A 24,491-nucleotide genomic window follows, 5' to 3' on the forward strand; every position below is an offset into this window, starting at 1 on the left:
CACCAGAACGCTCCCTCAGAAAGCACTTAACCATTTTTGATGTGGTCCAGGAGTTGTCAATCATAGAGAGATGTTTATAAACATTGTGTTTAGTTTCACAGTTGGGTACTTGAAAGTTACTGAAGCGTGAAGGAAGATGAATTAAACAATACAGACAGCTGGGTGTGTGTGGAATCTGTCAATCACAGCCTAGTTAAAGCAATTTCACATAGATATGAATGAAAGACTTGCAGATCATAGATTGTGAGGGGGTTTAATTCCAGCTGACTTATTTTTCTCTTTCCAGGCATCTACAGGTGCTGCTTTCTCTGTCTGAGCCAGAATGTGTATTGCACAGGTGAGTGTTAAAACAGTAATTTGTTTCCACTACCTCTGTTTGGACTGCTCTCTAGCTTTGTAGTGGGTTTCCAGGCAGGGGTCTCTCTTATGCGGGGTCTCTGGTGATGATATCTGTAATCAGGGGATCACTGGTAGGGGTCTCTTTTATGGAGGGTAATTGGGGTGTCTCCATAATTGTGGGGGTCTCTGTAATTGTAATCTGTCTTATGCGGATGGTCTCCGGTGGTGGTCTCTGTACTCTGTAGTTGGGGTCTCCCTCATGGGGGAGTTTGGTGTGGGTGGGATCGGGTTACCCTCATACTGTCGGGGGGGGGGGGTGGAATTGTGTTGTGGGGGGATGTGATTTCACTGTCGGGCCGCTTGGCATTCCGATAGTGGGATTCAAGAGGGAATCCTTCGTAATCCCTGCCATGCAAAATGTGCGTGGCAAGGGATTGTGCATTGCTTCCAGATTTGCGCACCAAGTGTGACCGCAAATCAGATGCAATCCATCTCCAACCGGAGAACGTTGGGCTGGATTCTCCGTTTGAGAGACTAAGTTCCGACACTGGGACTGAATAGCGGGTGTTCCACGATCTCGATGGCTGAGCCAGTCCTGGGCAATTGAGGACATGCTAATGGGCCAGCACTCAGGCCACGTGGAGGTAGTAGATCAACATCCTGGGGGTTGCCATTGATCAAAAGCTGAACTGGACTAGCCACATTAATACTGTGGCTACATTGGCAGGTCAAAGACTAGGAATCCTACGGCGAGTAACTCACCTTCTGACCCTCCAAAGCCTGTCCACCATCTACAAGGCACAAGTCAGGAGTGTAATGGAATACTCTCCACTTGCCTGGATGAGTGCAGCTCCAACAACATTCAAGAAGCTCGACTCAAGTTCGGTAGTAGTAGCGACGTTGAAAATCTGGAGGCAGTTGCGCCAACACTTTAGGCTGGGGGCAGGGTCAAGGAAATGCCGATTCGGGGAAATCACAGATTTAAGCCAGGGAAGTGGGATGGGAGTTTTCGGAGATGGGAGGCGAAGGGAGTCAGGGCATTAAAGGATTTGTTTCTCGGGGGCTGGTTTGCGGGATTGAAGGAGCTGGGGGAGAAATATGGGTTGGGACAGGAGGAAATGTTTCGGTGTATGCAGGTCTAAGATTTCGCTCTGAAGGAGATACAGAGCTTTTCGATGGCCCCGGCCTCCACATGGTTGGAAGAGGTGCTGACAGCAGGGGGAGTGGAGAAGGGCTGGTGTTGACGATTTTTGGGGCGATTCTGGGAGAAGGGAAGGCACCGCTGGAGGGGATTAAGGCAAAGTGGGAGGAAGAGTTGGGAGGGGACAGGTGGAGGGGTTGTGTTGTGAGGTGCTACAGAGGGTAAATGCCTCAACTTTGTGTGCGAAGTTGGAGCTGATACAGCTAAAGGTGGTGTATAGGGCGCACCTCACAAAGGCGAGGATGAGCCGACTCTTTGTGGGGGTAGAGGATGTTTGTGAACGTTGCGGGGGGGGGGGGGGGGGGGCGCAAACCACGTTCATATTTTTTGGTCCTGTCCAAAGCTGGAAGGGTATTGGATTGAGGTGTTCAGGGTACTTTCGAAGGTGGTACATGTGAGGCTTGAGCCGGGTCCTCTGGAGGCCATATTTGAGGTATCGAATCGGCCAGGGTTGGAAGGAGGTGCGGGGGCAGATGTTTTAGCCTTCACCTCGCTGATTGCCTGAAGGCAGATCCTGTTGAGGTGGAGGTCAGTTTTCTCCATCCTGTGCCCTGACATGGCGGGGGGGGGATCTGTTGGAGTTTTTAACACTCGAGAAGGTGAAGTTTGAGTTGAGGGGAAGGATGGAATGGTTCTACAATTCATGGGCTTTGTTTATTATGCACTTTCAAGAAATGGACGACATTGAACATTGGGGGATGGGGGGTTGGACTGTGTATGTTGTTCGTGACTATGTCTGGGTGGATGGTGGATTCCTGAATCCTTTTCTTTGATGTTTGTATTTAAAATGTTAAGAGTTGTTTGGGGGTTGGTGGGAGGGAGGAATTGTTGGCAAGGGGATTGACATTGTATTTGTTACCGTTGATGTTTGATGGCGGGTGTAAATTTGGATGAAAATGTGAAAAAGGAGAATTAAAATATTTATTAAAATGAAGCTCAACGCAATCCAAGACAAAGCAGCTGCTTGATTGCTCCTCCTTCCACAAACATTCAAACCCTCCACCACCGACGAACAATGGCAGCCGTGTGTACCATCTACACGATGCACTGCGGTAACTCACCGAGGTTCCTCAGACAACACCTTCCAAACCCACGACCACTATCATCTAGAAGGACAGGAGCAACAGATACCCAGGAACCCCACCACCAGGTTTCCCCTCCAAGTCACGCACCACTCTGACTTGAAAATATATCGCTGCTCCTTCACTGTCACTGGAGGAACATCCTGGAACTCCCTCCCTCATAGCTCAGTGTCAAAGACTGCAGCAGTTCAAGAAGGCAACCCATCACCACCTTCTGAAGGGCAACTAGGGATAGGCAATAAATGCTGGCCTAGTCAGCGACACCCACATTCTATAAATTAATTTTTAAAAAGAAAAAAATTCCAATTCACGCTGGCATGTGATTTTATGCTTCAGGATTGGCACTCAAGAGCCTGGCGAGTAGGAGCTGCATGTAAGCATCCACTCCCCACACACTCTCATTCCAGCCAAGAAGATGCCATCCTGGAGAGCGGACTTGAGATTCACAGATGCAGAGCTGGAGATATTGCTGGATGCCATGGAGGAGAGGTGAAGTACCCTGTCCCCAGGGTGGGAAGGCGGTTGCCACCCATCAACATAAATGGGGCCTGGCGGAGGTGGTAGATGCCGTGAGCACCGAGCGCCCCATCGCAAGGACCAGGCAGCAATGCTGGAAAAAGCTGCACAATCTCCTCAGGATGTCCAGGGTGAGTCACCACCTTCGTGTCCCTGGCACCACCTCCATCCCACACATCCCCACCCCACACCCCCTACTACCACCGCCCCCCACCAGAGGGTGACCAAACCCGCATCACCCACCATGGCCAGGTTCCCCACACACAGGCCTGCAGCAGGGAATACCCTGTGCTGACCGCGTCCACGTGTCTCACACTGTGAATTATCTGTCGCCCCAGGAGAAGGCGGCCCACAAACCATTGGGAGTGGGAGAAGACCAGAGGGTGCCCTGCAGCCCCTCACCATCATGGAGCAGGGGGCGTTGGAGCTGGACGGCAGGGTGGGAGAGCAGTCACTCACAGAGACAGTGGTCGGCATGGGACAGCCAAGTGAGCCCTATTGCATTGCAACATCCCTATGGCACGTAGGTCACCCCCCCCCCCCCCCCCCGCCCCCATGCCACGCCGACCCATGATCTCACCATGCAACTTGTATTCTGTCTGGCAGGGTCACCACCAGACCATGAGGAACTGGCCAGTATCCCTCCGCCCCCAGTTGCAACCCTGCATCTCACCGGGCGACAAGGCGGGACCATCCAGGGTGGTCCAACACCCCCAACTGTAATCCCGCAACATGCCAGAGGACATGTCCGGGGATGACATTGACTTCTCGTCACTGCTGTCACCAGCACCTTCCACCATCCCAGAGACACTCACCTCGGTTGGGCACTTTAGTGAGGAGGCTCATGGGACACTATCTGGTGCACACCACATACATGCACCGGTACATCAAGTAGAGGTAGGAACTCCTGAGGGGGTGGACATCCGCCGCGCGGTCCGGCCCCAGGGATTAGCCGCCATCCAGAAGGGTCTAGCGGTCCCAACAATGTTGGAGATGCAGTCGCAGAGCCGAGGACTCCATGAGGGGATGTCAGCAACCATTCAGCGCCTGCAGGTGCAATTGGAGGAGTCCAACCGCCCGCAGGAGCAGGAGGTTGTGTCGACCATGTGTGCCACCCAGGTCAACACCGCACTGGTGGCATCCACAGTGGAGACCTTGGGTGTGAAGGTATCAGCAATGGGTCAGGATGCCCAAGTCACTCTGTGTGGACGGTGGCTGAGGCACAGGACAGGGCAGCCATGTCACAAGCAACCATGGACCAGGGGCACCTGGACATTACTACGGCAGGCCACAATCACAATGGTCCATGGTTGTGGGAGTCAAGAGCATTAGCCGGACGCTGGTCATTAAGACCATTTTACATCCTCCCACTGGCGCGCGGTCGTGAACCTTAATCCCGCTGACAGTGGGTGGTCAGAGCATTGTGCTTAGATCAGCATCCGCCACGTCCGTCAACAATCACAATGATGCGATTCTCCGCCGCATAGCGGCGGCAGGCGGCAGAGAATCCCTCCCCCCCATAGTCTCTAAATGGTGAATTCTGGCCCTTGTCTCTGTAATGGCTATCAGATCTTACAAATTTATTTCGATTTGTGCTGTTAATTCATCTGTTTTGTTGTGAATGCTATGTGCATTCAGATACAGATATAACCTCTAACCCCATCTGTTGCTGCACTCTGAGGTTTGTATGCTCTGTCCCTTCCTGCCATATTCCTTATTCCTACCTTTCTCTCTAGCCTTCCCAGACTTGATCCCTTGCCCCATTATTTAGGTTAAAGCTGTCAAGCAACAATGCAGGCATCCATGTCCTTGTTACCTGGAGATTCCAGTTCCTCAAAGCTGCCTTCTTCAAGCACAGAGCATGATGAAGTGGTCATTCTCTGTGGATAAATGAATCATTTTAGAAAACTAAATATATAATCATTTTGTTAATTGTACAGTGCAGCAAAGCAACCTGATATTGCTTTGCACCAGAAGAAATGTGCATATTTTACCTTGTTTTAGAAAAGAAACAAAATTCCACAATCAATATTCTTAATGGACTATTTCTTAATTGAGACATTTGGCCCTCCTCATCCTGAAATGTGATCTTACGATTCAAGAGTGAACTTATATTCAAATATCAATACAGCCAAGTATTTAAATGTTCATTAATAGTTTTTGTAGTATTTCACAAACAGAATAAACCATAAAATAAACAAGTCCTTCCGCTTAATTGTCCTGAGGACACACGGCATCCGGACCTGCCTGCTTAGCTTAGTAAGTCACGGAATAACCACCTGTGCTGGATGTTAACACTTCCAAAGCTCAGAAAGGCCAGTGTCTTCTCAGAGGTCTGTATACTGGGAAAGGTGAGGTGTACCTGCCTCCAGATGGGCAACACAAACCCCAAAGCTGGGCAGTTAAAGGCAGTGCACATCCAAAGCCAGAGGCCAGAGTCCCTTGACCGTCACCTGAGAAATTGGGGCATGGTGAGCATGTTGGCTCCACCGTCAGAGGCTGTTCATCCAATAGGAAACATTAGTCTGGCCTTTCACACCTTTTGTTCTCTCTGGGGACTGCCATTAGCACTCTTTTCCCTTGGTTTCTGTGGCTGTGACTCATCTTTCATTCCACACTCTACCATATAAATATCTCCCACTTTCTATGTCTTTTAGCTTTGACAAAGGGTCATCTGGACTCGAAACATTAGCTCTTGTCTCTCCCTACAGATGCTGCCAGACCTGCTAAGATTTTCCAGCATTTTCTCTTTTGGTTTCAGATTCCCGCATCATGGTAATGAATGCATCCAGCATTCACCTTGGAAGGCCGAGGCTGGCTGATCTGGTTTATTTTGTGGCAGTTGGACTATCATTAGCAAGCACATTGAGAAAGGTTTACTTAATTGTTCTCAGGTGAGGGATGATGGGTGATGTTGTGAAGGCCACAATTACTGCTCTTGTTGCAATAATATTTTGGGGTTGAGCTGACTACAACCTTTATTTGTGGAACAGAATAGCTTGTTGGGCCATTTCAGAGGGTGTAAAGAGTCAACCACATAGAAGGACTTGAGTTTAAGTGTCAATTGTTGGCCAAACCAGGTAGCTACGGCTGGGTACCTTTCTTAGACAATTGTGAACTATTTGGATCTTTACAACAATCTTTGATAATTTGTGCTGACTTTTCCTCTGGTATGAGCTCACAAATTTTCAGGTTTATTGAATTCATGCTGTTGCGGGGTTTGAACTCATATTGCTCCTAATTTTCCAACCCTTGGAAATAGCCACGTAAATTGCCGTTTCTTGGAGGGACCTATATGCAAACTGCTGTTCTTATAACCAGAAGAGGCAAGAGGAAAATATAAACAGGATGAAACCTCAAAAATATGTTCAAATTGTTTGAAATACCCGGCCTGAGGAACTGCAGGCACGGTATTTACTTAAAACCAGTTTATTTACAATATTTACATTACGTCCATAGTTACTGAGAAGGCACATCTCCTCTTATAGGTTTTTGTCTGCTGTGTGGTGCCTAGCACATGACTGACTGATGTCAATGCTACATTGTCATCTTTACCATAGATTAACATAGCAATCCTGTTAACCCTTTATATGACAAAAAATAGCTGGCTTTTAAAGCAGACCAAGGCAGGCCAGCAGCACGGTTCAATTCCCGTACCAGCCTCCCCGAACAGGCGCCGGAATGTGGCGACTAGGGGCGTTTCACAGTAACTTCATTTGAAGCCTACTTGTGACAATAAGTGATTTTCATTTTTCATCCATTGTCGTAACTTATAAATTAAATTTTAATTAGTTGGATCAAACTTAATTTAATTCCCTTTATTGCTGGATCTTGTCACAGGTTAGAATCATAGAATCATAGAAGTTTACAGCATGGAAACAGGCCCTTCGGCCCAACCAGTCCATGCCGCCCAGTTTTTACCATTAAGCTAGTCCCAGTTGCCCGCACTTGGCCCATAACCCTCTATACCCATCTTACCCATGTAACTATCTAAATGCTTTTTAAAAGACACAATTGTACCCGCCTCTACTACTACCTCTGGCAGCACATTCCAGACACTCACTACCCTCTGAGTGAAGAAATTGCCCCTCTGGGCCCTTCTGAATCTCTCCCCTCTCACCTTAAACCTATGCCCTCTAGTTTTAGACTCCCCTACCTTTGGGAAAAGATGTTGACTATCTACCTTATCTATGCCCCTCATTATTTTATAGACCTCTATAAGATCACCCTTAAGCCTCCTACGCTCCAGGGAAAAAAGTCCCAGTCTATCCAGCCTCTCCTTATAACTCAAACCATCAAGTCCCGGTAACATCCTAGTAAATCTTTTCTGCCCTCTTTCTAGTTTAATAATATCCTTTCTATAATAGGGTGACCAGAACTGCACACAGTATTCCAAGTGTGGCCGTACCAATGTTTTGTACAACTTCAACAAGACGTCCCAACTCCTGTATTCAATGTTCTGACCAATGAAACCAAGCATGCCGAATGCCTTCTTCACCACCCTGTCCACCTGCGACTCCACCTTCAAGGAGCTATGAACCTGTACTCCTAGATCTCTTTGTTCTATAACTCTCCCCAACGCCATACCATTAACTGAGTAGGTCCTGGCCTGATTCGATCTGCCAAAATGCATCACCTCACATTTATCTAAATTAAACTCCATCTGCCATTCGTCGGCCCACTGGCCTAATTGATCAAGATCCCATTGCAATCCTAGATAACCTTCTTCACTATCCACTGTGCCACCAATCTTGGTGTCATCTGCAAACTTACTAACCATGCCTCCTAAATTCTCATCCAAATCATTAATATAAATCACAAATAACAGTGGACCCAGCACCGATCCCTGAGGCACACCACTGGTCACAGGCCTCCAGTTTGAAAAACAACCCTCTACAACCACCCTCTGTCTTCTGTCGTCCAGCCAATTTTGAATCCAATTGGCAACCTCACCCTGGATCCCGTGAGCTTTAACCTTCTGCAACAACCTACCATGCGGTACCTTGTCAAAGGCTTTGCTAAAGTCCATGTAGACAACGTCTACTGCACTGCCCTCATCTACCTTCTTGGTCACCCCCTCAAAAAACTCAATCAAATTTGTGAGACATGGTTTTCCACGCACAAAGCCATGCTGACTGCCCCGAATCAGTCCTTGCCTCTCTAAATGCTTGTATAAAGCATTTGGTTGTATAAACTGTGTAATTTGTTCAGTACTCTAACTGAAGATTACATCAACACTGCAAATATAACCTAGACTTTTAAGCATCCTGAAATTCCCTATCTAACAGCACTATGAGTGTACCTACACCACGTGGGCTGCAGAGATTCAAAACGTTGCTCACCACCATCTCAAGATCAATGGTGTGATGTTCTTTGCTTTCTGGATGAGGATGGCTTTAAAGTGTAGTGTCTCACAAAGAACATCAAGCTATATTTTGAACAAAGCTCATTTATTAACACTACAACTAAACAGATTTGACTTGCTAACTAAGATATAAATACTACAAATAAAGTAAGACTATGATTCTATCGACAGAGCTTCTGAAATCACAACTACTCTCTATCCCTCTTAATCACCTACTCCCAGAATCAAGGGTATCATGTGATCCACGTGTATGCTCTTGATCACCATCTAGTGGTTGAATGCAGTCACATTAAATTGTTAACCCTTCATTTACCGTACAATATACATATTGGAGATGGATAATAAATGCTGGCCTTGCCAGCAATGCCCACATCCCATAAACAAATAAAAAAGAGAGACTGGGAGCAGACAGCAGAGGAGCGTGCTGCCAGGAGTAGAATGGTAGAAAACAGCAAGACTGCATCAGAGCAGTAAAACCTGGTCTGAGGGGAGAGCGACAGAAAAACTGAGACCAAGACTGGAGCAAATGAAAAGCATGGGGTCAAGAACAGAGAAAAGGACATTCTGTTAGACTTGTGAGTGGCATTGGTGCAAAAATCGTAAAACGTTCTTCATGAAACAGAAGCTGCTATTGGAAGGCTTGGCTGGCTGGGAAAGCACAGCAAGCGAAGCACCAAATGAGACAGGAGCTCCCAGATTTTCAGATGCAGTACTGGAGGCCTTCAAGGTTGAAATGGAAAATGGTAGAGGTACTATATTTCAACCTAGACCAGGAATCCCTCAAAGCACACCCTGAGAAGAGAATGGAAGCTGGTGGGCAGGGAGGTCCCAGACTCTGGCTCAAGAAGCCTGGCAGCAATGCCGCAAGAGGTTCAATGACCTCACATGGGTGGTGAAGGCCAGTGAACGCATCTTCAAATGATAGGCACGGTTTAATTGGAAAAAGTCAGAGGGGTAGAGGGCACTAGTGAGGCCTCTGCCCTGAGAGGGGTAGAGAAACAGGGAGAGTCTCAAAGGCCATGTTGTCCTCTGGTTGGGGGAGCTCTGCTGATCCCGTGCTCCCTCTGCAGTGGGGCAGCACTTCTGAAGAGTGCCAACACCTGTTGGGCTCTTGATTGAGTTTGGCCACGCCCATCTCCTTGATGATAAAGCTTGAGTATGAGGGTGTCCAGAGGGGTGGCCTGGGTGGGCTCCCAGATGACCAAAGGCCTTCTGAGCATTCAAAGGATACAGGCAGCACTCAGCAGTGTGAGCAGCCAGGAGCCAGTAAGTAGCACCAAAGGGGTGCGTTTAAAATACATACTGCAGCAATAGTGGTCTGAGCTAGGCCACCCTGATCTCGAGGGGGACATCCCGAGTCCACAGACCTCATACCAAGTCACTCCACACACTGCCCGGGAGACTTCCACTTGAGAGGGGTGGATCATTGCAGGTGCAACATGTTGTGTCCAAGCTGCTAATCACATTTAAATGAATGCAATTGCTGCCTTTGCATGCCCTCGCTGGCGTGGGGCGCAAACCTTGTTTTCGCCGCAGGGGAGGGACCGGAGGATGGTGCACGAATTGGCGCTGGGTGTGAACCTTGATTTTCGCCAGACGCCCGATTCTCCGCCCGATCGTGATTCAAAATTACAGCATCGTGAGGCAAAGAATCCAGCCGATACTATTTTGTACAATTTTGATCTTGCCAATGGAAGGGTTTACTTGCCCTGAAGTAGTGCAACAAAGGTTGACTAGACTAATTCTTGGAATGAGGGAATTATCCAATGGGGAAGGATTGAGTAGATTTGATCAACATTCCCTTGCGTTTTGAAGAATAAAAGCCTCATAAAGCCTAAGTGGTTCCTTGTTTAGGGTGTCTAAAACACAAGACCACAAACTCAGAATGAGGGGTGGATATTTAGGACTAAGATGAAGAAAAATCTCTTGCCATTAAGGTTTGTGAATTTTTGAAATTCTCTATCCCAAAGGAGCTGTGGATGTTGAATCATTGAATATATCCAACACAGGGTTCAATAGATTTTTTGGATACTTTGGGAACAGGATTGGGTGGCACAGTAGCACAGTGGTTAGCACTGTTGCTTCACAGCGCCAGGGTCCCAGGTTTGATTTCCAACTTGGGTCACTGTCTGTGCGGAGTCTGCACGTTCTCCCCGTGTCTGCGTGGGTTTCCTCCGGGTGCTCCAGTTTCCTCCCACAAAGTCCCGAAAGACGTGCTTGTTAGGTGAATTAGACATTCTGAATTCTCCCTTTGTGTACCTGAACAGGGGTGAAATTCTCCGGTATCGGCGTGATATCCGCCGACCGGCGCCAAAAACGGCGCAAATCAGTCGGGCATCGCGCCGCCCTGAAGGTGCGGAATCCTACGCATCTTGGGGGGCCGAGCCCTAACCTTGAGGGGCTAGGCCCACGCCGGACTGATTTCCGCCCCGCCAGCTGGCAGAAGTGCCCCGCCACCTGGCGTGGAAATGACATTGCCGGGCGGCACATGCGCGGGAGCGTTAGCGGCCGCTCACGGCATCCCCGTGCATGCACTGTGGAGAGCGTCTCTTCCGCCTCCGCCATGGTGGAGACCGTGGCGAAGGCAGAAGGAAAAGAGTGCCCCCACGGCACAGGCCCGCCCGCGGATTGGTGGGCCCCGATCGCGAGCAAGGCCACCGTGAGGGCACCCCCCAGGGCCAGATCGCCCCGTGCCCCCCCCCCAGGACCCCGGAGCCCGCCCGCGCCGCCTTGTCCCGCCGGTAAGGTAGATGGTTTAATCCACGCCGGCGGGACAGGCATTCTAGCAGCGGGACTTTGGCCCGTCCGGGCCGGAGAATCGCGGGGGGGGGGGGGGGGGCGCCAACCGATGCGGCGCGATTCTCCGGTGCCGGAGAATTCGGCAACCGGCGGGGTCGGGATTCACGCCAGCCCCCAGCGATTCTCCGACCTGGCGGGGGGTCTGAGAATCTCGCCGTCCGGAGTGTGGAGACTAGGGGATTTTCACCGTAACTTGATTGTGTTAATGTAAGCCTACTTGGGACACTAATAAAGATTATTGTTATTATAGGAGACTCAGCAAGTAAGAGAAACTGCAGTAAAAGATTAGCAATAGGGCCGGATTTTCCGTTCCTGAGACGGTGAGCAGGATTGTCCAATTGCCGATGCCGAAATCACATTCGGCAATTGGCTGGAGAATCCCCTTTGACGCAGAAATCGGGGGCAGTGCCGGTTTTTGGATGCTCCGCCCCCTCGAAAACAGCATCATTGGTGAGTACGCCGCACAACGTTGTGACGGCGTCAGGACGTCACCTGAAGACCCTCCCCCGAAGCTAACTTCCCGTCGGCGTGGATCACTTGTGGCCTGAGGTTTCGTCAGCCTTGCGTGGCGGCAAGGACTGTGTCCAGTGCCGCCACAGTCGGGCAACCCGGAGACGGATCTTGTTAATATGGATGAACCTGAAGCCCCCGAGTGTAGAGACCTCGGTTAGTGACTTTTTAAAAATAAAATTAGAATATCCAATTCATTTTTTCCAATTAAGGGGCAATTTAGCGTGGCCAATCCACCTAGCCTGCACATCTTTGGGTTTTGGGGGCAAAACCCACGCAAACACGGGGAGAACGTGCAAACTCCATACGGACCGTGACCCAGAGCCGGGATCGAACCTGGGACCTCGGCGCCGTGAGGCAGCAGGGCTAACCCACTGCGCCACCGTGCTGCCACGGGGTTAGTGACATGGCTGGGTTTCTTAGTCTCGAGAACAGAAAGTTTGCCTTAAGAGGGTCAATGGTCGGGTTCACCCGGAGGTGGCAGCCGTTCGTCGACTTTCTCAGGGAAAATTAAAATGTATGACTTTGGTTCCGCCACATTTGGAATATTGCATACAGTTCTGGTCGCCACATTACCAAAAGGATGTGGATGCTTTGGAGAAGGTGCAGAGGAGGTTCACCAGGATGTTGCCTGGTATGGAGGGCGCTAGCTGTGAAGAGAGGTTGAGTAGATGAGGATTATTTTCATTAGAAAGATGGAGGTTGAGGGGGGACCTCATTGAGGTCTACAAAATCATGAGAGGTATAGACAGGGTGGATAGCAAGGAGCTTTTTCCCCAGAGTGGCGGACTCAATTACTAGGGGTCATGAGTTCAAGGTGAGAGGGGAAAAGTTTAAGGGGGATATGCGTGGAAAGTTCTTTACGCAGAGGGTGGTGGGTGCCTGGAACGCATTGCCGGCGGAGGTGGTAGAGGCGGGCACAGTAGCGGCATTTAAGATGTATCTAGACAGATACATAAATGGGCAGGGAGCAGAGGGATACAGATCCTTAGAAAATAGGCGACAGTTTTTGATAGAGGATCTGGATCGGCGCAGACTTGGAGGGCCGAAGGACCTGTTCCTGTGCTGCAATTTTTCTTTGTTCTTCTTTGTTCTTTGTCAGCAGATGCAATATTCCAAGGGGCGGGTGGGGGGGGGATTGTTGTTTTATGGTTCGGTGTGTGAAGATTGGGATGGGGGGGTGGGGAAATGTTTATTATACAATGATGATGTCATTGTTAATGTTATTTGTATAAAATTTTCAAATACCTTAATAAAAATATTTTTAAAAAATAAATAAATAACTGCAACAAAAAGTAGAGGGTGGCACGGTGGCTCAGTGGTTAGCACTGCTGCCTACAGCCCCGAGGACCTTGGTTCGATCCCAGCCCTGGGTCACGATCTGTGTGGAATTTGCACATTCTCCTCGTGTCTGCGTGGGTTTCACCCCCACAACCCAAAGATGTGCAGGGTAGGTGGATTGGCCACATTAAATTGCCCCTCAATTGGAAAAACATAATTGGGTGCTCTAAATTTAAGGAGAAAAAGTGGCAACTTTAAGAACGAACGACAGATGGCTTGGTGTGCGAAGGGAAGGGATGTTTTGCACTGAATATTCTAAAAAAGGAAAACAGGAGTTTAAGATGCATGTCGAGTCCTGAGGGCTGCAACGTGTCCAACCACAAGATGGGCTGCTGCTCCTCCAGCTTGCATCGGCTTCACTGGAGCATTCCGGCTGTCCAAGGATGGACATGTGAGAATGAGAGCAAGATGCGGAGTTAAAACGGCAAACAATAGGAAAATTGGAGTCATGCTTGCGGACTGAGTGAAGCTGTTCCGCAAAGCGATCATACATGACTTGAACAGAAAACCCTGTTGTTCTCCTGATAGATGCTGGCAGTTTGCTGAGATTTTCCAGCATCCCCTGTTCTTGTTTCAGATTCCAGCATCCGCAGTATTTCACTTATTTTTCCTTTTTCTCATATTTACAATGTTAGAGTCGTAGCGGTGACATATAGTGCGACCTTTTATTTCCCCAGGGACATTTCTAATTGGAAATACAACCTACACTGCCTTTAGAGCATGTTAATCACAATTGAAGCATTAATTTTGACCATATATTTATTTAGCAGTAATTACCAAGATGAGTGTTGGATGTGGGGTGGAGACCAATTCATTCATTCAGAATTTACTTGCAGTTTAAGCTTTTTTATCATCCTTCAGTAATATCCAAATTTAAATATTTATAGAAAATATTTTTTGCAGCTATTAACTGATGGAAAATGGGTGTATTTTGAAAATTATGAAGAACATTGAGTGTTCCAGAATTTAATTGATCCATACAAAAAATAATTAAAATGTTATATTAGCAGCTGATTCATATCCTGGCTGTAATTTAATCCAGCTATGATCTCAATGCTACATTATGATTTTATTATATTATGTGAGGCATTAGAAATTAGACGATTTTCTTTGGATAGGTATACAACTGCAAGCTGTCACAAATTATCTCAGAAGAATTAGTAACAGCTATCTCTATTGAAATAAAGCTGCATAATGGAAATTGTTCTCAAAATTGAACAGGGTAGTGCATCGGTAATACAAAAATAATGGGGCGCGATTCAGTGGCTTCATTGCCCTCGAGCGAGAGCACGACAAGGCTGGTAAATAGTGGGAGCGGCCAAAAACGAGAACCGTGCTGGGCGCCAAACAGTTTAAGATGAAACTGGCCCACTCCCGTAGGTGATATCGAGATCCCGTCGTAGCATGGCGAGCAACCAATAATCAGCACTTAAGCCCGATTACCATGCAATTAACAGGAGCGACCCCATATCCAACGGCCTCCCATGGTCTAATCACCTTCGCAGCAAGTGGTCACGCGGGCGCCGATTAGTACTCCTTTTAAAAATGTGAACCTGGCAGAAGTGCTTCTGTGGGGAGCCGAGGAGGTGAGTAGCCACCTTTGCTCACAGGCAAAGAGCCCGGGAGTACTGGGATTGCCACCCCTGTGCTCGGAGGGGGTGGGGCGACAACCGGGGTGGGCGGTCTAGACTCAGTTGGGGTGCGTCACTGCTAGGGGTGCAACCGTGCGCGGGTCCACCATGCCAACCACTGGATCATGTGCCACCCAGGGTGGGGTTGATGACCCAAGGTGTACAGGCAGATGACAGACAGCACGCGGAGCAGGAGGCTCCGCCTGAACACCCAGATGGTGCAACACCGATGCGGACTTGGCAATGCATGGAGGAGAAAGACACCCAATCCCGGTGGCCATCAAGATCACCACAGTCCTGAGCTTTTGTGCCTCAAAATCATTCCCGGGCTCGAGCAGGGACTTTTGTGGCATTACTCAAGCTACAGCCCACAGGTACGACTGACAGGTCAAAGATGCTCAGTTTGCCCAGGCAAACTATATAAACTTGAACATGAACCAAGCCCAACATGATGCCCGGGCAGCAGGATTCTCTGCCATCGCCAGGATGCCCCAGGACCAGGGGCTAATAGATGGCACGCATGTCGCCTTGCGCGCACCGGGCCGTCTGGGATTGCCTTATGTCAACAGAGACAGGATCCACTCCCTGAACATCCAGCTCATGTGCGACCACCACCTTCAGATCATGCATGTGTGTGCCATTTCTCAGTGAGTGTGCACGGCAGTTAAATCCTGGGGCAGTCAGACATCCCCTGATCGTCTCAACATGGTTCCCTGGTACGTCTAGATGTTGAACTCTAATCTGTGCTTTTTGGTGTTTTCTCTGGGTGATGGACGGTTACTGCCTTATCATCATGTAAGGTGATGTCCCCTTTAAGACCGGGCTTGGAACCCTGGGGACTCCGCCCATCTGTGAGCCATATATAAAGGGCTGCCTCATGGGCTGTGTAGCAGTCAGCACTTGTCTCAGCTCTAACATAGTTCTTAGTCTAATAAAGCCTTCTTGACAGTTTAATCTCGAAGCTTCGTTATTGCGGGTACCTCAATTTATTAGACTAAACTAGATCAGGATGGACGCAGGCCTAAAACCAGAGAAGCTCAATCTGGAAGCACGAACACCGGAGGCGAAGGAAATTTTTAAATACTGGCTGCGGTGCTTCGAGGCCTACCTGGACTCCGCAGAGACTCCCATCCGGGGCCACACAAGCTGCGTCTACTCCACGCCCGGGTGAGTCACAGAATCTCCGCCACGCTCGAAAAGGTGACGACTTATGATGAGGCGGTCGAGTTACTCCGCAAGCGGTTTGTCAAACCCATCAATGAGGTGCACGCACGGCATCTGCTCTCTACCTGCCGGCAGCGCTCGGGGGAATCGCTAGACAGGTTTGTTGAGAAACTCACCGTGCTTGCCAGGGACTGTGACCATCAGGATGTGACAGGTAAAGTCCATATGAACCTGCACATCAGAGACGCTTTTGAGTCCGGCATCCGCTCGACCTACATCCGGCAGCGGCTGCTCGAAAATGGGACAAATGACCTCCAGGACACGCTAATGCTCGCCTCCTCGCTGGAGATGGCCCGACATAACTTGCGTACGTACCCCGCGGACTCTGCGTGCCCCCCCGGACTTCCTCAGACTCAGCCGTATTACAGACCTGCGCTACTCGGCGACCCGCCTCACCATGGGGGCACACCGTGCTACTTCTGCGGACAGGGCCAGCACCCACGCCCACACTGCCCAGCCCGCTCCGCGATCTGCCGTGACTGCGGGAAGAAAGGGCATTTTGCGAGGGTCTGCCTGGCCAGACCCAGGGGCCAGAAAAACAAAGAACAGCCGGCCCGAAAATCAGGCTCTCAGGCCCGCAGGCCTCGCAATACTGCTGCGCACCGACCCGACACGCCCCCTTCTGACGCATCATCAGCTTTGTGCGAATCATGGGAGCAGCCATCTTGTCGGCGGCCATCTTCTCGACCCGACACGTGCGACCGACGGCGGCGGCCATTTTACGAGTCCGACTCGGCTGAGGACTCCGACTACCCGCGAGTGGGTGCGATCACCCTCGACCAAACTCGGCCAAAGCACCTGCAGAACTCCATGATGCAGGTCCAGGTCAACGGGCACGACACTGCATGCCTCTTCGACTCCGGGAGCACGCAGAGCTTTATCCACCCTGAAACCCAGCCCGCATCCCAAACCATAGCCCTCGCATCTGGGTCCCACTTGGTGCAAATCAAGGGGTACTGTATTGCGGATCTCTCGATCCAGGGCGCCAAATACACCAGTTTCAAATTTTATATCCTCCCTCACCTCTGTGCCCCCCTGCTGCTCGGACTGGATTTCCAGTGCAGCCACCGAAGCTTGACACTGAAGTTCGGCAAACCCTTGCCCCCCCTCACGGTGTGCTGCCTTGCGACACTGAAAGTCGCACCCCCCTCGCTATTCGCGAACCTCACTCCCGACTGTAAGCCCGTCGCCACCAGGAGCCGGCGCTACAGTGTCCAAGATATGGCTTTTATCAAGTCAGAGGTCCAGCGTTTACTGGGAGAGAGGGTCATCGAGGCTAGCAACACCCCTTGGAGAGCGCAAGTGGTGGTAGTCCGGTCCGGGGAGAAGAAACGGATGGTCGTGGATTATAGCCAGACCATAAACCGATTCACGCAGCTTGATGCGTACCCCCTTCCTCGCATCGCGGAAATGGTAAATTGGATCGCCCAAGACCGAGTCTTTTCCACGATCGACCTCAAATCCGCCTACCACCAGCTCCCCATCCGACCAAAAGACCGCCCCTATACTGCTTTCGAAGCAGCCGGCTGGCTCTTCCACTTCCTCAGGGTCCCCTTCGGTGTCACAAATGGGGTCTCCGTCTTTCAAAGGGCGATGGACCAAATGGTGGACCAGTACGGTTTGCGGGCTACATACCCGTACTTGGACAATGTCACCATCTGCAGCCATGACCAGCAGGACCATGACGCTAACCTCAAAAAGTTCCTCCAGACCGCCCGAGCCCTTAATCTGACCTATAACGAGGGCAAATGCGTTTTCCACACCACCCGGCTGGCCATCCTCGGCTATGTCGTGGAAGACGGGGTCCTAGGTCCCGACCCCGAATGCATGCGCCCCCTTAAGGAACTCCCTCTCCCCCGCAGCCTCAAGGCCCTCAAACGATTCTTGGGGCTTTTCTCCTATTACGCCCAGTAGATCCCCAAGTATGCGGACAAAGCCCGCCCACTCCTAAAGACCACCATTTTTCCCCTCTCGGGAATTCCCCTCTCCCCTCAATTGGTCTTCAACCGCATCAAGGCCGACATCATCAAGGCCGCTATGCACGCGGTGGACGAAACCATCCCTTTCCAGGTAGAGAGCAATGCATCAGACATCGCCCTGGCTGCTACCCTCAATCAGGAAGGCAGACCAGTAGCGTTCTTCTCCCGAACCCTCACCGCCTCCGAGGTTCGACACTCTGCAGTCGAAAAGGAGGCACAAGCCATTGTGGAGGCTGTGCGGCGCTGGAGACACTACCTCGCCGGTAGGAGGTTTACCCTCGTCACCGACCAACAGTCAGTCGCCTATATGTTCGATAACACGCAACGGGGCAAAATAAAAAAACGATAAAATTTTGAGGTGGAGGATCGAACTCTCCACCTACTCATACGATATCAAGTATCGTCCAGGGGAGCTCAACGAGCCCCCAGATGCCCTGTCCCGCGGCACATGCGCCAACGTGCAGGAGGACCGCCTGCAAGCCATCCACAATGACCTCTGCCACCCAGGGGTTACCCGGCTCGTCCATTTTATCAAGTCCCGCAACCTACCTTACTCAACCAAGAAGGTCAAGGCCATGGTCAGGGCCTGCCAGGTCTGTGCGGAGTGCAAACCGCATTTCTATCGGCCAGACAAGGTTCGGCTCGTGAAGGCCTCGGGTCCCTTTGAGCGACTAAGCGTGGACTTCAAGGGGCCCCTCCCGTCCACCAATCGTTATGCCTATTTCCTCACCGTGATCCATGAGTTCTCCCGTTTCCCATTCGCCATTCCCTGCACCGACATGACCTCAGCCACGGTGATTAAGGCACTGCACAGCATCTTCACCCTGTTCGGTTTCCCCGCTTATATCCACAGTGACCGGGGTACATCGTTCATGAGCGATGAACTGCGTCAGTATCTGCCCAGCAAGAGCATCGCCTCGAGCAGAACGACCAGCTATAACCCACGGGGAAACGGGCAGGTGGAGAGGGAGAACGCGATAGTGTGGAAGGCTGTCCTTCTGGCCCTGCGGTCGAGTCGTCTCCCAACCACCCGCTGGCAGGAGGTCCAACCCGGTGCCATCCACTCCATTAGGTCACTCCTCTGCACGGCCACGAATGAGACCCCTCACAACCGATTGTTTGTCTTCCCCAGGAAGTCTACCTCCGGGGTCTCGCTTTCACCTTGGCTGATGGCTCCGGGACCAGTTCTTCTCCAGAGGGAAGCGAGGAGCCATAAAACGGACCCCCTGGTCGAAAGGGTCCTGCTGCTCCACGCCAACCCCAGTTATGCCTACGTTGAGTACCCCGATGGCAGGCAAAATACGGTTTCCCTCCGGGATCTGGCACCCGCTGGATCCCCCACCACAGGCGCCCCTTCCCGCACCGCTCCCCTGCAGGACCCGGCGCCCCCTTCAACACACCCCCTTCCGACCCTACCCCCCGTTGGTGAGCACCTACCGCACCCCCCCTTGCGCCCTTTTACACACCCCGCTGGCGCCGGCACCGCTCCCCCCGGCCCTGCCTAGTCCCCCTACCCCGACCCGGACCGAAGCTGCGACGGTTGTGCTCCCGGATGTGCCCTCAACCGGGACGTCCGTGCCCGCCGCACCACCGCCTTAATTGAGGAGGTCACTGAGGACGATCCGGCCACCGAGACGGATGGACCTATGATGGCACTTCACCCCCGTCGGACTCTTTTTAAACAGGGGTTGAATGTGATGAACGGTTACTGCCTTATCATCATGTAAGGTGATGTCCCCTTTTAAGACCGGGCTTGGAACCCTGGGGACTCCGCCTCTGGCTACGCCCATCTGTGAGCCATATATAAAGGGCTGCCTCATGGGCTGTGTAGCAGTCAACACTTGTCTCAGCTCTAACATAGTTCTTAGTCTAATAAAGCCTTCTTTACAGTTTAATCTCTAAGCTTCGTTATTGAGGGTACCTCACTCTGGTTGAGACTAGTTGGACCAAGATTTATCCTTCAACTTACAACGGTTCATCGACAATACTGAGACAGTAATCAGACAGTAATCACACAACAGTTCATCGACAATACTGAGACAGTAATCAGACAGTAATCACACAACAGTTCATCGACAATACTGAGACAGTAATCAGACAGTAATCACACAACAGTTCATCGACAATACTGAGACAGTAATCAGACAGTAATCACACAACAGTTCATCGACAATACTGAGACAGTAATCAGACAGTAATCACACAATGGTTCATCGACAATACCGAGACAGTAATCAGACAGTAATCACACAATGGTTCATCGACAATACCGAGACAGTAATCACATAACGGTACATCGACAATACCGAGACATAAATCACATAACGGTTCATCGACAATACTGAGACAGTAATCAGACAGCAATCACACAATGGTTCATCGACAATACCGAGACAGTAATCACATAACGGTTCATCGACAATACCGAGACAGTAATCACACAACGGTTCATCGACAATACTGAGACAGTAATCAGACAGTAATCACACAATGGTTCATCGACAATACCGAGACAGTAATCACATAACGGTTCATCGACAATACCGAGACAGTAATCAGACAGCAATCACACAACGGTTCATCGACAATACCGAGACAGTAATCAGACAGTAATCACACAACAGTTCATCGACAATACCGAGACTGTAATCAGACAGTAATCACACAACAGTTCATCGACAATACTGAGACAGTAATCACACAGTAATCACACAACGGTTCATCGACAATACTGAGACAGTAATCAGACAGTAATCGCACAACGGTTCATCGACAATACCGAGACAGTAGTCACACAACGGTTATTCGACAATACTGAGACAGTAATCAGACAGTAATCACACAAAGGTTCATCGACAATACCGAGACAGTAATTAGACAGTAATCACACAACGGTTCATCGACAATACCGAGACAGTAATCACACAAAGGTTCATCGACAATACCGAGACAGTAATCAGACAGCAATCACACAACGGTTCATCGACAATACTGAGACAGTAATCAGACAGTAATCACACAACAGTTCATCGACAATACTGAGACAGTAATCAGACAGTAATCACACAACGGTTCATCGACAATACCGAGACAGTAATCACGCAATGGTTCATCGACAATACCGAGACAGTAATCAGACAATAATCACACAACGGTTCATCGACAATACCGAGACAGTAATCACGCAATGGTTCATCGACAATACCGAGACAGTAATCAGACAGCAATCACACAACGGTTCATCGACAATACTGAGACAGTAATCAGACAGTAATCACACAACGGTTATTCGACAATACCGAGACTGTAATCAGGCAGTAATCGCACAACGGTTCATCGACAATACCGAGACAGTAATCAGACAACAGTTCATCGACAATACCGAGACTGTAATCAGACAGTAATCACACAACGGTTATTCGACAATACCGAGACTGTAATCAGGCAGTAATCGCACAACGGTTCATCGACAATACCGAGACTGTGATCAGAGAGTAAAAGCACAACGGTTCATCGACAATACCGGGACAGTAATCAGACAGTAATCACACAACGGTTCATCGACAATACCGAGACTGTAATCAGACAGTAATCGCACAACGGTTCATCGACAATACCGAGACTCTAATCAGACAGTAATCGAACAATGGTTCATCGACAATACCGAGACTGTAATCAGACAGTAATCACACAATGGTTCATCGACAATACCGAGACAGTAATCACACAACGGATCATCAACAATACCGAGACAGTAATCAGACAGTAATCGCACAACGGTTCATCGACAATACCGAGACAGTAATCACACAACGGATCATCGACAATACCGAGACAGTAATCAGACAGTAATCGCACAACGCTTATTCGGCAATACTGAGACAGTAATCAGACAGTAATAACACAACGGATCATCGACAATACCGAGACAGTAATCAGACAGTAATCGCACAACGCTTATTCGGCAATACTGAGACAGTAATCAGACAGTAATCACACAACAGTTCATCGACAATACCAAGACTGTAATCAGGCAGTAATCGCACAACGGTTCATCGACAATACCGAGACTGTGATCAGACAGTAATAACACAACGGTTCATCGACAAGACCGAGACAGTAATCACACAACAGTCCATCGACAATACCGAGACTGTAATCAGACCGTAATCGCACAACGGTTCATCGACAATACCGAGACAGTAATCACACAACGGATCATCGACAATACCGAGACGGTAATCAGACAGTAATCGCACAATGGATATTCAACAATACTGAGACAGTAATCAGACAGTAATCGCACAACGGTTCATCGACAATACCGAGGCAGTAATCAGACAGTAATCACACAACGGTTCCTCGACAATACCGAGACAGTAATCAGACAGTAATCACACAACAGTTCATCGACAATACAGAGACTGTAATCAGACAGTAATCACACAACGGTTCATCGACAATACTGAGACAGTAATCAGACAGTAATCGCACAACGGTTCATCGACAATACTGAGACAGTAATCAGACAGTAATCGCACAACGGTTAGTCAGCAATACTGAGACAGTAATCAGGCAGTAATTGCACAATGGTTCATCGACAATACCGAGACTGTAATCAGACAGTAATAACACAACGGTTCATCGACAATACCGAGACAGTAACCAGACAGTAATCACACAACAGTTCATCGACAATACCGAGACTGTAATCAGACAGTAATCGCACAACGGTTCATCGACAATACCGAGACAGTAATCACACAACGGATCATCGACAATACCGAGACAGTAATCAGACAGTAATCGCACAATGGTTATTCGACAATACTGAGACAGTAATCAGACAGTAATCGCACAACGGTTCATCGACAATACCGAGGCAGTAATCACACAGTAATCACACAACGGTTCATCGACAATACCAAGACAGTAATCACACAACAGTTCATCGACAATACCGAGACAGTAATCAGACAGAAATCGCACAATGGTTCATCGACAATACCAAGACAGTAATCAGACAGTAATCACACAACGGTTATTCGACAATACTGAGACAATAATCAGACAGTAATCACACAACAGTTCATCGACAATACCGAGTCTGTAATCAGACAGTAATCACACAACGGTTCATCGACAATACTGAGACAGTAATCAGACAGTAATCACACAACGGTTCATCAACAATACCGAGACAGTAATCAGACAGTAATCACACAACAGTTCATCGACAATACCGAGACTGTAATCAGACAATAATCACACAACGGTTCATCGAGAATACCAAGACAGTAATCAGACAGTAATCACACAACAGTTCATCGACAATACCGAGACAGTAATCACTCAACGGTTCATCGACAATACTGAGACAGTAATCAGACAGTAATCACACAAAGGTTCATCGACAATACTGAGACAGTAATCAGACAGTAATCACACAACGGTTCATCGACAATACTGAGACAGTAATCAGACAGTAATCACACAACAGTTCATCGACAATACTGAGACAGTAATCAGACAGTAATCACACAATGGTTCATCGACAATACCGAGACAGTAATCAGACAGTAATCACACAATGGTTCATCGACAATACCGAGACAGTAATCACATAACGGTTCATTGACAATACCGAGACATAAATCACATAACGGTTCATCGACAATACTGAGACAGTAATCAGACAGCAATCACACAATGGTTCATCGACAATACCGAGACAGTAATCACATAACGGTTCATCGACAATACCGAGACAGTAATCACACAACGGTTCATCGACAATACTGAGACAGTAATCAGACAGTAATCACACAATGGTTCATCGACAATACCGAGACAGTAATCACATAACGGTTCATCGACAATACCGAGACAGTAATCAGACAGTAATCACACAACAGTTCATCGACAATACCGAGACTGTAATCACATAACGGTTCATCGACAATACTGAGACAGTAATCAGACAGTAATCGCACAACGGTTCATCGACAATACCGAGACAGTAGTCACACAACGGTTATTCGACAATACTGAGACAGTAATCAGACAGTAATCACACAAAGGTTCATCGACAATACCGAGACAGTAATTAGACAGTAATCACACAACGGTTCATCGACAATACCGAGACAGTAATCACACAATGGTTCATCGACAATACCGAGACAGTAATCAGACAATAATCACACAACGGTTCATCGACAATACCGAGACAGTAATCACACAACGGTTCATCGACAATACCGAGACAGTAATCAGACAGTAATCACACAACGGTTCATCGACAATACCGAGACAGTAATCACGCAATGGTTCATCGACAATACCGAGACAGTAATCAGACAATAATCACACAACGGTTCATCGACAATACCGAGACAGTAATCACGCAATGGTTCATCGACAATACCGAGACAGTAATCAGACAGCAATCACACAACGGTTCATCGACAATACTGAGACAGTAATCAGACAGTAATCACACAA

At 49.0% G+C, this 24,491-nt stretch overlaps 1 protein-coding gene across 2 annotated transcripts in view; it reads right to left on the reverse strand.

Annotated features, from left to right (window-relative positions):
- Positions 1–24,491, reverse strand: part of LOC140408913 (uncharacterized) — a 299,625-nt gene that overhangs the window by 66,765 nt on the left and 208,369 nt on the right. For both annotated transcript variants that reach the window (XM_072496790.1, XM_072496791.1), the window contains one exon: positions 4,955–5,018. In XM_072496790.1, coding sequence (XP_072352891.1) covers positions 4,955–5,018 — 64 coding nt within the window. The remainder of the gene's footprint in view (positions 1–4,954; positions 5,019–24,491) is intronic.

Source organism: Scyliorhinus torazame, chromosome 3 (genome assembly GCF_047496885.1).
Source record: "Scyliorhinus torazame isolate Kashiwa2021f chromosome 3, sScyTor2.1, whole genome shotgun sequence".
Classification (NCBI taxonomy): Eukaryota; Metazoa; Chordata; class Chondrichthyes; order Carcharhiniformes; family Scyliorhinidae; genus Scyliorhinus; species Scyliorhinus torazame.